Below are 15,856 nucleotides of genomic sequence, written 5' to 3' on the forward strand. Positions count from 1 at the left end.
ATCTTACCACAAAGTTTGGATGAGTGCATTAGGGGTTCTGTGATTGCTTCAGCAAAAAAAATGGTTATGGTGGGTTTGGTGAATTCACGAAGATGGCTATGAATGAGAATTAGTACACATGTGAAAAGGATGCACGTGTAATGCAAATTAAAAAAAATTGACACATGAAAATATGCCACAGAGTTCTAACAAGCATTTTAAATATTGAATTTGTACTAGCACCCCCAACTTAAATGAAACATTGTCCTCAATGTTTAAGAATCAAATTTGAATAGGGAGTAACTAAAAAGGGTAGAATACACTTGATAAGTGACGTGGGTAGCTCGCTAAGCACCAAAGATGGAAACCTAAAATGAAAAAATGAAACTAACCTGCAAACAAAAACAAAGAAAACAACAGCAAAAAAAAAAAAAAAATGGGAAAAAAAAGGAAAACAAAGAAAATAAGAGAAAACAAAACAAACAAAACAAATAAAGAAAAACGTACATGCTTGGTGTGGTCAAGGTTGATAGACCGGATCCATAAGTGGAATGTCTTCCACTTCCGGAACTTGCCAATCAATTAATACTTTAAGGCGTTGACCATTTACTTTAAAGATCCGACCATCCATAGCATCCTCTATTTCTATCGCCCCATTTGTAAAAATATTCTTCACTACAAAAGGGTCGGTCCACCTAGACCAAAGTTTTCATAGGTGCTTATAGAGTCTAGAATCATATAAGAACACTCGATCATTAGGCTTAAACGTTTTTCTCAAAATATTTTTATCATGAAACGCTTTCATTTTAGCCTTATAGATTCTAGAGTTTTCATAAGCATAATTTCTCAGCTCTTCTAACTCAGTCAACTGAAATTTTCTAACCTTACCTGCTTCTCCCATGTCAAAATTGAAATGCTTGATGGCTCAATAAGCTCGATGCTCAAGCTCCCCAGGTAAGTGGCAAGCCTTTCCAAAAATAAGCCTATAAGGTGGCATGCCTAGGGGAGTTTTGAAAGCTGTACGGTAGGCCCAAAGCGCATCAACTAGTCTCAAAGACCAATCTTTACAATTCGGGTTGACTTTTTTTTCTAAAATTTGCTTAATTTCCTTGTTTACAAGTTCTACTCATCCACCTGTCCGGGGATGATAGGCAGTAGAGATCTTATGTATCACTCTATATTTTTTCATCAAAGCCTCAAAATAACAGTTGCAAAAATGTGTACCCCAGTCACTAATGATAGCACGTGGTGTACTAAATCGAGATAACACATTCTCTTTGAGAAATTTAATTACCTTCCTATTATCATTGCTTCTACAAGCTGCTGCCTCTACCCATTTTGACACATAATCTACTGCCACAATAATATATTGATATCCAAAAGAAGGAGGAAATGGTCCTATAAAAGTTAGGAGTTACGACAGGACATAACTCCTAACTTTTGACAATTTTTACATGAGCGACAATAGATGTTTGCATCCTTAAACAAGGTGGGCCAATAAAATCCACACTGTAGAATTTTTGTAGTGATTTTCTTCATTGAAAAGTGGCCCCCACAAGTTTGGGAGTGACAAAATTCCAAGACGCTAGCAATCTCCTCATCAAGGATGCAAAGCCTTAAAATTTGGTCATTGTAGTATTTAAAAAGAAAAGGGTCATCCCAATAGAAATTACATACCTCAGTTATGAACTTCCTCTTATCCTGAGAGCTCCAATCCATCGGTATCTCACATGCAGCCAGATAATTCACAATGTGAACAAACCATGGTAGACAAGTAATAGAAAGTAAATGCTCATCAGGAAAATCATCCCTGATTGGTAGGTGGTCAGATGTGTCCTCAAATGTGAGCCTCGAGAGATGGTTAGCCACTAAATTCTCCACTCCTTTTTTGTCTTTGATAGTGATGCCAAATTCCTGCAAAAGTAAAATCCACCGTATTAGTCGCGCCTTAGCATCCTTATTTGTAAGAAGGTACTTTAGGGCTGCATGATCTGTGAAAATAATAATGGGAGAACCAATCAAGTAAGCACAAAACTTATCCAGAGCAAACACTACAGCTAGTAACTCTTTTTTAGTGGTAGAGTAATTCATCTTAGCACTATTTAGAGTTCTACTAGCATAGTAAATGACAAAAGGCTTCCCCTCCCTTCGCTGTCCAACAATAGCACCTACAACAAAATCACTAGCATCACACATGATCACAAAAGGTAAAGTCCAATTAGGTGGCTGCATTTTGGGTGCTGAGGTAAGCTTGCTAATCAGCGTTTTAAAAGCCTTTGACAGCTTGTGTCCACTCAAATGGGGCATCTTTAGCTAGGAGGTCACATACTGGTCTAGATATGGTGAAAAAATTCTGTATGATCCTCCTATAAAAGCTCGCATGACCAAGAAAGGATCTCACATCCTTTACTGTCCTAGGTGTAGGCAACTTAGAGATTAATTCAATCTTAGATTGATCAACCTTTATCCTCCTAAAAGAAATAATATGCCCTAAGACAATACCTAAAGGTACCATAAAGTGGCATGAAAAGTAACAGGTGCATTACACAATCCAAATGACATTCTACGAAAAGCATAAGTACCAAAAGGACAAGTGAAAGTGGTTTTATTCTGGTCTTTTAATGCAATTTCAATTTGATAATAACCAGAATATCCATCCAAGAAACAATAGAAATGCGAACCAGCCATACACTCAAGAATTTGATCAATAAAAGGGAGAGGAAAATGATCTTTTCGGGTGGCAACATTCAATTTTCTGTAATCAATGCACATCCGCCATCCAGTCACAAGTTTTGTAGGGACTAAGGCTGAGTTTGGATGTTGAACTGAGTTGAGTTGAGTTGAGTTGAGATGATAAAATATTGTTAGAATATTATTTTGTAATATTATTATTATTTTGAGATTTGAAAAAGTTGAATTGTTTATTATATTTTGTGTTGGAGTTTGAAAAAGTTGTAATGATGAGTTGAGAGGAGTTGAGGATCCAGATGTACCCTAACTGTCCCAAGTCATTCTTCACTGCAGTAACACTTGACCTTTTAGGAACAACCTGTGTAGAACTTACCCATTTACTATCAGCAATAGGATATATGATTCTTGCATCTAATAGTTTCAACACTTCATTCTTCACCACTTCTTTCATAGTGGGATTAAGCCTACGTTGGGGGTCTCTACGAGGGCTAGTTCCTTCCTCCAAATTAATTTTATGAGAATAGACCAGGGGACTAGAACCTTTTATATTAGTAATGCTCCAACCTAAGGCTGACTTATGCTCACTTAGAGTTCGAATTAATTTCTCATCTTGAGACTCAGACAATTCAGATGAGATAGTAACAAGAAAAATATCACCTGGACCAAGGAAAGCATGCTTTAAACCCTTAAGTAGAGGCTTCAATTCAGCTTTGGGTGCTTCCACACTTGAAGGAATTTGTTTATCATTTTTCTTAGGCAACTCCTCAAACTTCAGTTGCCATGCCCGAGTGCCATAATCCTGAGTTCTATAAAAAATAGCACAAATATCAACTACATCAGATAAATCACTGATAGAATTAAACTCAGAATTAACAAGAAAATACTCAAGGGGATCAAAATCATGGGCTGTAGAAACTCCCATATCCATGAGTGACTCAATCATGTATGTCTGGTGGCTCTCGTCATCATCTTCTGGCTGTTTTGCAATATGGAAGATATTCACCTAGAGAGTCATGTTTTCAAAAGACAACTTCATGAACCCATTCCTGATTAATAAGAGTATTAGCAGTGACAAGGAAAGACATACCTAAAATCAAAGGAATTTTAAAAGTAGTATCAACAACAGAGCTAGGGTCAAGGATTAGGAAATCAATAGGATAATAAGATTTGTCAATTTGAATTAGAAAAGCCTCTACCACACCCCGGGGTACTTTGACTGAACAGTCAGCCAATTGCAATACCATAGTGGTTGGTTTGATTTCTCCCAACCCCAACTGCAAATAAATAGAATATGGCATTAGATTCATGCTAGCTCCTAAATCTAGCAAAGTTTGCCCAAACTGAAGATTTCCAATGCTGGAAGAAATGGTTGGACAACCAGGATCCTTGTACTTAGGAGGAATTCGCTGCTCAATTAGAGCACTAACTTGCTCTGTCAGGAACATTGTCTTCTTCACATGGCGCTTTCTCTTAACTGTACACAAATCCTTGAGAACTTTTACATAAGTAGGAACTTGCTTAATCACATGCAAAAGAGGAAGATCGATTTTTACCTGCCTTAGATTCTCTAGGATTTCATTGTTAGAATCCAAAGTTCGCTTGCTTGATTTTAAAGCTTGAGGGAATGGTACCTTAATAAGACTCTTTGTCACCTCAGGTTCCTTGGGCAGCTCGACATCACTACTATCTTGATCCTTTTCAACATCCTTTGATTTGTTCGTTGTTGGGATGTGTAATGACTTACACTTTGTGTCACAATGGCATTCACATCCTTCAAATTCTCTTGCGCCATGTGTTGTAGATGGGGTGCGGACTGAGCTTGAGAAGGGAACTTACCTAGCTCATTCACACTCAAGGAGCTCATCAATTTGGACACTTGGCTCTTTATCTTCTTGTTTTCTTTAACAACCTGCGTAATCAAATATTCAAATTTTTGGTTAGTCTTACCATGTGCCTCAATAAAAGCATACAAAGTGTACTCCTAGAAGATGAAGGTGCATGATATGGTGCAGGATATGATCTAAGGGGCTGTGCAGGCGGCTAGTTTTCATACTTCCATCTAAAATTGGGGTGATTGTGCCACCCTAGTTTATAGGTATAAAAGAAAGGTGAAAAAGGCTTTTTGTACATACCTAAGACATTGCATTGTTCCACATACATACCTCTCATTTCAGCAAGTGTGAGACATTCTTGGGTGAGGTGATCTACCCCGTCACACACAAAACATGGTCCAAAAGACTCTACATGATTAGCCACGTGTGTTGACTTTAAGTCCTTAGTCTTTAACACATCTAGCTCCTTAGTGAGCATCTCAACCTTAGCCTTTAGGTTATCCTCTTTCCTAAGATGGTAAATTCCACCACCATTTGGGTTTCCTGCAGGTCGTGACCTATTTGTGCTCTCAGTAGCACTAGGTTCAGTCCAAGTGTGAGTTTTTTTCAGCAAGCTCATTGAGGTATTCTATGGACCCATCAGGATTTTCTGTAAGAACTCATCATTACACATCATCTCCACAAATTGGTGCTCTTTGTGTTAGTCCCTAATAAAAATAGCTCACTAAACGCCAATTCTCATACCCATGATGATGACACATACTCAACAACTTCTTAAATCTCTCCCAAGACTGATACAAAGTCTCACCCAAGACTGATACCTAAATTTTTGGACTCATCTTGGTAGCCATGTACGCACTTTAGGAGTTTGAATTTAGAAATCCTTATTAGAGACAATTTTGTAGCCCTTTAAGATAGATTTTCAATTCATTAAGAATCGTATCAATCCGATATTTGAGCAGAAATGTATGATCAAAATATTAAAGTATGTAAAGGCTATCTTCTAGCGAATTTCGGACTGACTATTTCGCTTGATCCGAATTACTCTCAAACCCCATCATTATCCTTATTTGAAGAGTCCTACACTTCTTGAAAGTTCTTAGGTTGTTCCAACATCTTGCCCACTTGAAAGTCCTTTGAATTTGTCTGGGTTTGAACTTGCTCTTTTAGAGACTCTGAAATTAAACATAAAAATCTATTCAGGAGTATCGCAAAGTAAATAGAAACTCAATTCAAGAATACACATTAATTCCTATTATTTCTATTCATATTTTAGCATTTTAGTCCAATAATAGGGTATTTAGAGTGCACTTTCGTACTCTCATCATGCCCCTTTATGGCCGAATTGGTCAGGAAAACCCCTTCCACTTTAGGAGAGTTCATGGACAGGGCCAACGACTTTGTCAACATTGAAGACAGCCTCATCACCTTGACCACCCAACCAAAAAGAAGGAATGAACGGGAACTTAAAGAAGAACAGAGGAAAGACCGAGATGGGTGCCAAAAGACGAAGAAAGACCAACATGTGAAAAGAATGGATAGCAACTTAAGAAGACACAATGGAGGCTATGTGCACTACTCCAATACACAAAATTGGGACAAAACAAAGAAAGAAGAACCAACCAATGAGCAACAGACCAAGAAGTACTGCGCTTATAACAAAACAAGAGGGCACAGAATTGAGGACTGTTACAACTTGAAAAGAAAAGTATAAGAAATGAGGGGTAGTGGTGACTTGGAACGCTTGATCGCCCAGAACATTACCCCCCACGACGTACGAATGATTGGAAGCTCGAATATAAGAGAAGGAAGAGTGAAAGCCCTAGGCAGCTGGAATCACCAAGAAGAGGGAAGAGGTCACATGAACCTCGTGACCGGAAATCGAGAGCAGATGATGCCTGCAGAAACCCACCCCTAGGAGAAAAACATACGATCGCCGGTGAGTATGAGGGAGGTGGCCTAACTTCTTCAGGAAGGAAGGCGTATGCTAGGTGGGCGAGATATGACGATGAAGATTGCCAAGGGATCGTGTATCCACATGATGATGCATTGGTGGTAACAATGATGGTGGAAAATTTTACCACAAGAAGGATATTAATTAACAACGAAAGTTTGGCAGACATCCTATTCTGTGATGCTTTCAACAAGATGGGAATCGACGAAAATCAGTTGAAACCAGCACCAACTACATTGAAAGGGTTCATTGGAGATGCGGTACAACCAATGGGGTCCATTACATTGCAATTATTTGTAGGCACAGTCCCTTATGTTGCCACGACAATGACTGAGTTTTTAGTAGTAAGAACTCGGTCAACATATAATGCAATCATTGGGCGACCCACGTTGAATGCTTTAAAGGCTATCACCTCAACCTATCATCTAAAGATGAAGTTCCCAATAGGCGAGGTGTGTGGCCCACGTGGAATAGGCAAGGTGCAGGGCGAGCAGGTCTTAGCCAAAGAATGTTATGTGCAGGAACTCAAACAGGGGCAAGGACAGGTCAGTATTGTGGATACTGAAGAACACGCGATCCTCCCGCTTGGACCCTAGGTAATGATGACGGAGCTAGAGACTAGGGATGAAGATGCTCTAAAGCATCACAGATGAGCCCCTAGAGTTGGTTACTCTTGAGTAGAATCATCCAGAGAGCCATGTGAAGGTCGAGACTAAATTGGCACAGCAAGAGAGACAACAACTAATAGATTTCCTTCTAAACCATAAAGACGTATTTGCATGGAGTCATAAAGATATGCCCGGGATAGGCGAGGAGGTCATTGAACACAAGCTGAACATAGACCCAAAGGTACGCGCAGTAAAACAAAAGAAGATAAACTTCAGCACCGAGAAGTACGAAGCAATCGCAAAGGAGGTGGATCGGTTGTTAGCAGCTGGATTCATCAAAGAAGCACAGTATCCAGAGTGGTTGTCCAACGTGATATTGGTAAAAAAGTCCAATGGGAAGTTGCGAATGTGCCTAGATTTTACTGACCTCAACAAGTCTTGCCCAAAAGACAATTTTCCATTACCGAGGATAGATCTGATAGTAGACGCAACGACAAGGCATAAAATGTTAAGCTTTATGGATGCTTAATCAGGATACAACCAAATCAGAATGAAGGAGGTTGATCAGGAGAAAACCGCTTTTATAATCGACTGAAGATTATACTGCTATAAGGTGATGCCCTTCGACTTGAAGAGCACTAAGGCATCTTACCAGAGGTTGGTGAACAAATTGTTTAAAGAACAGATCGAAAGAAACATGGAAGTGTATGTCAACGATCTCGTAGTGAAAAGGATGGAGTTTGACCAACATGTGGAAGACCTTAGGGAGGCTTTTCAGGTTTTATGTCAATACCAAATGAAGCTCAACCCAACGATGTGTGCATTCGGTGTACAATTGAAAAAATTCCTCAGTTTTATGGTGTAGAAAAAGGAGTCGAAGCAAATCCCGAGAAACTCAAAGCATTAATAGATATGAAGTCGCCCACAAACTTGAACAAGGTATAGAAGCTGACAGGTAAGATAGTAGCTCTTAACAAGTTTGTATCCTGATCAATGGGTAAATGACTTCCCTTCTTTCAGGTGCTTAAGAAAGCACGAGATTGGAATGCCAAGTGCGAGGAAGCATTTACCCAGTTAAAGGAATATTTGGTTATGTCGCCATTTCTCAGTCACACCAAGCCAGGGGAGCCATTATTGCTATACCTAGCAGTGACTCCGGATGTAGTGTTAGCTGCATTGGTACGAGAGGAGGGGAAGGAACAAAAGCCAGTGTATTATGAAAGCAGGGCCCTAAGAGAAGCTAAGGCCATATATCCAAAGGTTGAGTTAGTCGCCTTCGTCGGGGTGGTAGCAGAAAGACGATTATGACCTTATTTTCAAGCTTATCAGATAAAGGTGATCACCTCATCGCCTCTACAAAAGGTGTTGCAAAAACCAGACACTTCGGGATGGTTGGTCAAATGGTCAATTGAGCTGAGTGAGTTTGACATCAGTTATATACCAAAAAGCACCATGAAGGGACAGATCTTGGCCAATTTTGTAGCAGAAGTTTCAAATTTTAGAGAAGAAGTCCATAAACCACCTGAGAAGAATCTGTGGCAAGTATATTTGGATAGATCAGCCTGCCAAGCAGGGGGAGGAGTTGGTGTGCACATAGTAACAAGGAGGGAGAAGAGTCGTACCATGCAGTACGATTGGAGTTCAAAGTAGCAAACAACAAAGCTGAATATGAAGCAGTACTCGTCGGTGTAGCAATAATGAGGGTATTTGGAGGCGAGGAAGTTGAGATGAAAGCCGATTCACAGGTAATAGTCGGGCAAATCACAGGAGAGTATTTGGCAAGGGAACCAAGCTAATAAAATACCTTCACCAAGTCCAGGAGCAGTGCAAAAGCCTCAAATACTTTCGAATCGAGAAGATACCTCGAGAAGACAATTTCAAAGCTGACTGATTGGCGCGCGTAACCTTAGCAAAGCAAGAAGAAACGCTGCCATGGAAGGTTGATTTACGAACAATGGCTAGTCCAACGGTGTAAGAGGAAAGTTTGCAAATTGGGAAAAGTACGCTAGGATGGGCTACTGATATAAAAAAGTAAATGTAGACAGGTGATCTTCCCCCATCTCGAGAAGAGGCAAGAAAGTTAAAAAGCAGGGCGACTTGTTTAACTATAGTTGACGGAGTGCTTTATAGGCGGGGTTTTTCAAACCCATTATTGTGGTGTGTAACAAAGGAGGAAGTAGAGTACATGATGAAGGAAGTACACGAGAGGATTTGTCGGAGTCAGTCAGGAGGACGATCACTCACTGTAAAGATTGTTAGGGCAGGGTACTATTGGCCAAAAGCACTCAAATATGAGAATGAGTTCTCGAAAAAGTGTGTTCAGTGCTAGATTCATGCACCAATCCCAGGTGCACCTCCAGAAGAGCTGCGATCCATAACATCCCTTTGGTCGTTCGCCCAATGGGGAGTAGACATGGTAGGCCTTATAATCCCAGCAAATGAGGAACTAAGTTCATCATCGTAGTCGTCGACTACTTTACAAAGTGGGTAGAGGCTGAGGTGATGACTACAATAACCGCCCAAAATATGACAAAGTTCTTGTGGGAGGCAGTAGTCTACAGGTTCGAGATACCTAAGTGTATCATTTCTGATAATGGAAGACAGTTCGATTCTAGAAATCAAGGTCAAGTACTCTTTCCCAGGCCATCGCCAGACAAACAGACAAGTGGAGGCAACTAATAAAACCATCATGGAGATACTAAAAAAGAAGATAGGAGACAAAAAGGTGCTAATGGGCAGACGAGCTCCCAGAAATTTTGTGGGGTTACAGAACAACACCAAAAACATTAACAGGCCAAACACCTTTCACCCTAGCATATGGAAGTGAGGCGATGGCACCAGTGGAGGTCGGCTTACCAAGCTACAGGAGGAAAAACTTTGATCCAGAAGCAAACGTAGCAGGGTTAGAAGAAAACCTAAACCTATTGGAAGAGATAAGGGCAGATGCAGAAGTCAGAGTTGCAGCTTCTAAGAATAAGGCAGAGCAATACTTCAACAAGCGAGTGAAGCCCAAATCTTTCAAAGTGGGCAACATAGTGCTGAAGGAAACTGGCGTCGCCACCGAAGAAGAAGGGAAATTAGGCCCTCGATGGGAAGGCCCTTACGTTGTAGTGGCAAGCCACAGACCGGGAGCTTACCACCTCAAGGATGCAGCAGGGCATCAGTTACCTCACTCATGGAATGTAGAGCATCTATGAAAGTACTACGTTTAAGGGAAAGATATGTAGTTTTTTTTTCTTTCATTTGCCGATTTGCTTATTGATATCATTTTTCAATAATAAATGCCTGCACATTTTTTCCACCTTTTCTTTAGTTCTTTTCTTTACCTTCTTGCCAAAAGGTGACGTGGCCGAGGGATCTCCCACTAGCCTAAAAACTTAAAGGTTAAAACGGTTGAAAGATCTCCCGTTAACACCTTCTCGCCAAAAGGTGACAAGGTTGATGGATCTCCCACTAGCCTAATAATACTTAAAGGTTAAAACGGTCGAGGGATCTCACTCACCAAAAGGTGATGTGGTCGAGAGATCTTCCACTAGCCTAAAAACTTAAAGGTTAAAACGGTTGAGGAATCACCCATTTACACCTTCTCGCTAGAAGGTGACGTGGTCGAGGGATCTCCCATTATCCTAATAATACTTAAAGGTTAAAATGGTCGTGGGATCTCCCATTAACATCTTCTCGCCAAAAGGTAATGTGGTCTAGGGATATCCCACTAGCCTAATAATACTTCAAGGTTAAAACAGTCAAGAGATCTCCTATTAACACCTTCTCACCAAAAGGTGACGTGGTCGAGGGATCTCCCACTAGCCTAATAATTCATGGTTAAAACGGTTCCCCGTTAACACCTTCTCACCAAAAAGGTGATGTTGTCGAAGAATTCACTCGCAAGCCTAACACTTAAGGTATGAACAACTTCGCCTGGAACTTTATGTATGAACAACATCATATCTATATCTATGCACATATTACCAAGAAACAACAAAGAGTGCTTATTATCCGATAAACAAAGTTTAAAATAGAACAAGGTATCAATAAAGATGGTCACAAAGTATCATTAATAAAAACAGGAAGTCTCATCACATACAAAAGCTTCACAAAAGTTAAACAAATCCCTCAAGGGGTACAAAACTTTCAAAAAAATAAACAAGTCTTATGATGGGCGAGGAAAAGTGTCTGGCATTTCAGCTCGGCCTAAGAAGTCACAAAGATGCAAAGTAACCTTGCTGGCACAAATAGACTTCCAGTCTAAAGTTTGCAGGTTCGTCTCTGGGTTGGCAAGAAGAAGCTCTTGGAATTGTTTCACAGCAAGTTTGAAACCAATACCTTAGGCTCGCGCCCGGACTTTGGGAGCGGCGGCCAGCTGGGAAGAACTCGGTTGAGGTCTTGCTGCGATTTCTCCAAGGCGAGGGTCATCTCGGATACCTTTTTCTCAAAATTAAAGATTTTCTTTTTGGCAGAATCGAGAATCGAGCTGAGTTGAAGATACTCGTTGTTGCTATTTTTAAGATTTTTCTTCACCTCAATCAAAGCCTTTTTAGCCTCAGCTTTCACGCCCCCCGCCACACCTAAGTTTATAAGTAGCACTCGTCCTCTAGAAAAGCCAGGCGAGAGGTGTAGTCAGACTTGGCCACCGTCACCCCTTCAAGCTCTGCCTTTATTCGGTCATGGCTCGCAACTAGATCATCTCGCTCCTTCAAAGCAAGCTCCGCCCGAGTGACCAACTCATCCCTCTCTTTGTTGAAAGCTTCCACTTGGGCGGTCAACTCATCCCTGTCTTGCGTAGCCATCTCAACCTAGCGGAGATGAGCAATAAGATCATCTTGCTCCTACTCATTGTTCTTCGTTTGGTTTTGGCAAGCAGCAAGATCATCTTGCTCCTACTCAATGATCTTCGTTTGGTTTATGCGAGTAGCAAGATCATCTCGCTCTTTCCTAAGTACAGCCACTTCCTGACAGTAGTAGTCGGCGTCCACAGTAGAACTCACCAACTTTCCCCAAAGTGAATCAACCTGAACATGGAGAGCAACCAATTCGCCGTCAACCGTGTGGGAACGAGCTTCCAGCAAGGCTAACTCATGAGCCATTCGATCTTTTTCCTCTTCCAGATGTAATAGTTCTTCCACCAAGTCAGCAGCAAGGCAATGGACACTCTAAAATCATAAAAAAAAAAAAAAAAGACTATGTGTTGAATGTTATTATCTTTTTTTTTTAAAAGACGCAAGGAAAACACGCAGAAAGGGAAAGTGGATACGAAAATATTACCGGTGCAAAAATACTCCGAAGATGTTGAACGGCGGTGTTGAGAGCCACTTCACGACGAGCATGTGAGGAAGGCGAGGAACCTAACAAATGAGGGCTAGGAGGTCCCCTCGGGTTAGAGGCCTGAATAGGAGTAGTAGCGAGAAGCCCCTAAGGAGAAGCTCCGTCAACCTGACCAGGCGAGAAACTTGTAGGTGCATCGACATATGGGTCTGAACACACTTTAGCCTTATCCAGGTGAGATGGTTCCTGAGTAACTTGAAAATCTTTCTCACGAACAATCAGGGGCAGCTCCCCCTCCCCCCAGGAGAATCACTAAATGGTGGAGAAGGGATCAAAATCTTGCTCTCACTGGCGAGAGAAAGGGCTGGGAAAAACAAAAGGTAAATCAGGAGTAGCCCTACCAGATATCGTTGAAGCAGGTGGCGAGCCAGAACCTGCTACTACTTCCTCAACATATTCTTCAACATTTTCCACCTCAACATTTTCCACCTCAGTAGTTTCCATCTGCGGAGGTTCCACATGAACATCAAGGGATCGAGCAGCAGAAGGCGGGGACAAAGGCAATTCAGGTAGAGGAGCCTAGAAGGATTGGAAGTCTGTTTGAGTAGATGGTGGCACTAGCAAGTCAGGATTCAGAAGGATCATATCATCCTCTCCCAAAGGATAATCATCGCCCGTCTTTGTAGAAACATCTCTTGATGTGTTTAAGGGTTGTACAGTGGCCGCAAGATCCTCGTTGGCTAGAGACATCACATCATCCAAGGAAAGAGTTGATGGAGCCACAAAGGTAGATAGTTTGCTCAACTTCTCCTGAGGTGCCGCCTCCGTGCTCCCACTCACCCGGAAAGTCTTTCCACTCTGTTTAGACCCAGGGGGGGTAATTTAATGTCACCTTCACTTGCCTTTGGTGTTGATTCGCTCGGTTGCTCCCTAAGAGGAGCCAACTTACTGCCTCCACTCGGTGCAAGGGGGAGCAAGGAGTCACAAATCGAAGAGATGGACTCATCAGAACAAGGCGAGACACGAGCCCTTTTGACTTTTCTCTTTTTTGATCCATCCGGGGGTCAAAAGCACATCCGAAAGGCATAAGTTGGGGTGAGCCTAAGCTCGGGAATCAACCAACCTCACACGAGCCTCCTCATGAGGGGAAAGAATAACCTCAAAGTCATCCCCATCAGGAACAGGAGACTAGCATGCCTTAACAGTAAACTCCTGAATAAGAGCTTCATCGGCGGGAAATTCCCAACCCTCGCCAGTAAGCAAAAAAAATTTATTGGTCAAACCTTTCACATGCGAATACTTACGCTCCAATTCAACCAGTGCCCTCTTGGTCCTAAAATTGCAAAGATTCTCATCCAAACGCCTAAACCCGTGAAGGGAGAAAAACTCATGGGCTGTTAAATTTGGATAATGATCGCCCACGAGTTCCAGTACCCTTCACCATAAAATGCAGCAAGCCATAAAATTCTCCAAGCGTTGGGCACTAATTGAGCCAGGGTGAGCCATAGGACGTCTAACACGTCACAGATTGGTCGCATGAAGGGCAATCGAAGCCCCATGGTAAACACAACAAAGTAAAGGGAAACAGAAACAACCATACCTTTGGCGTCGATAGCATTCTGGTTTGGAGTAAGGGCCCTCAAATTGACAGAGAAGAGAATATTGAAGTTGTTTTGAGCATTCTCCGGTTCGCGAGAAGTAATGGTCGAAGACCAGTGAGAGCTCACAAATATGGACGCGGAGGAGCAACGACAATACTAGCAGGGTAACTGGAGAGGACATTCCTCTTGCCCATACAATATGGGTTTGGGCCTTCACATACTCATAATTTGCGTCCCAATACCGAAGAGGCCCATTAAAGCCAAGAAGGGCCCAACCCACTTCCCATTGCTGACTAAGTAACCACCTAACGGCAATAAAAGAATGATAGTTATTATAACAATTCATTAGAGCAAGAACCTTCATTCTCAAGTTTGAATTTGAATAATAGATATATTTATTATCACTTAAGCAACAGAAAGGTTCAGAGACTCTATATAAGATGAGAACCTAGGTACCTAAAAGGGTTGGAATTCATTGGTATTATTATCATTATCTTCAGTCATTGACTTAGGCATCGGAGAAGTTCCCTTGAACCCCCAAGCCCTCTACTCTTTGGTTGCAGGTTATCGTGAGGTGGTAGCAATGAAACACATCCATAACAATGATATTCTACTTTGTATTTTATTTACATCAAGGATCATATAATTAGGAGTGCTGGGCGAGCACCTGCACCCAACCTCCCGTCCCGCATCAAGCGGAAGGGTGGACATTTTTTTTTAAAATAAAACATAGCATGCATGCGAGACTCAGGTGCGGATCCCCACCTGCCTGGATATATATATATATATATATATGAAAACTCTCTAAATGGCGCCTTTTAGACCAAATATAACCTAAATTATACCCTCCACATTTCCTCCCCTCCTTCATCTCTTTCATGCTCTTTGAGTCTCTTCTCTTCAATCGCCATTGTGTCGCCATTGTTGTTGTTATCGTCACTATCACTCACTGTCCATGCACTCTCAACCCTCAATTAAGAATCTCGCTCGTTCTAATTTCTCTCTAGTCTCTTCAAAAACTTCTCCTTCGTTCTATGTTGCCCTCGGTCACTCACTTCTTTGTCAGCACAGTCTGTCATCGCCATCATCGTCGTTCCTACTTCCTATTCATGAGGCTCACAACCACGGATGAGCAAATAGCCCATAGGCCAATCCGCTTACTCGATATCCAGAGGGGATCACCCGCCCTTGCGGAACGAGTCTGAGGCCAAGGAACCAAACTCACCCCTTGCTCGCTAGGGGCGGATACCACCCTTACATATAGCGTTAACAATATATACGCTTGAAGGGGAAGTTTTTCTTATTCTTTTACACTATTTGTTTTTGTTGGCATTTATTAATTTTTCTTTAGTCATAAATGATCTTATACTACCTTTTATTTTCTAGTGTGTGCTAATCTTTACAAGTTCGTATACTCTTAGTCTAATCTAATATTCTATCCAATAATCACGAACACACCAACACAAAAATAATATAGAATTGTTTTTGAATCTCGCAGTTTTGGATATGCATTTATCTTCATTTTCTGACATTTGAGAAACGAGAACTAGTGTTAGGCTCACAAAAATATTTCATAAAAATAAAACTCGCAATCTGATGACGTGACTTGTTGTAATCTATTAAATTGTAATACTCTTTTTAATGTAACGTAAATTTAACATATCATAGAAAGATGGATTAGTTTGTAAGTTTATTTTGTAAAATCATTTTGTGAACTAAACATTTATATATTTTGACAAATATGGTAGACATATGGATATATATTAAACAAACTCATGTGTCTAGGGAACCAAGTTGAGCCAAATTTGACTATGGGTGTTCGAGCTCGATTTACTTGTTCGAATTTGAATAAATCTTGAATATTCTTGTTTGAATTCAGCTTGATTTTGAGTAAAAATAAATGAACAACAAGTCAAGCTCCTGCTATTT

At 41.1% G+C, this 15,856-nt stretch overlaps 1 protein-coding gene across 1 annotated transcript; it reads right to left on the minus strand.

Annotated features, from left to right (window-relative positions):
• Positions 1–326: 326 nt before the first annotated feature.
• On the minus strand, positions 327–4,462 carry LOC121249386. The gene is made up of 5 exons (XM_041148093.1): positions 4,415–4,462; positions 2,973–3,673; positions 2,254–2,450; positions 1,657–2,147; positions 327–347 (listed from the first exon to the last, which is right to left on the minus strand). The coding sequence occupies exons 1-5, from the start codon at positions 4,460–4,462 to the stop codon at positions 327–329; spliced, it is 1,458 nt and encodes a 485-aa protein (XP_041004027.1).
• Between the last annotated feature and the right edge of the window lie 11,394 nt (positions 4,463–15,856).

The sequence above is a fragment of the Juglans microcarpa x Juglans regia genome, chromosome 2D, assembly GCF_004785595.1.
Source record: "Juglans microcarpa x Juglans regia isolate MS1-56 chromosome 2D, Jm3101_v1.0, whole genome shotgun sequence".
Taxonomy (NCBI): Eukaryota; Viridiplantae; Streptophyta; class Magnoliopsida; order Fagales; family Juglandaceae; genus Juglans; species Juglans microcarpa x Juglans regia.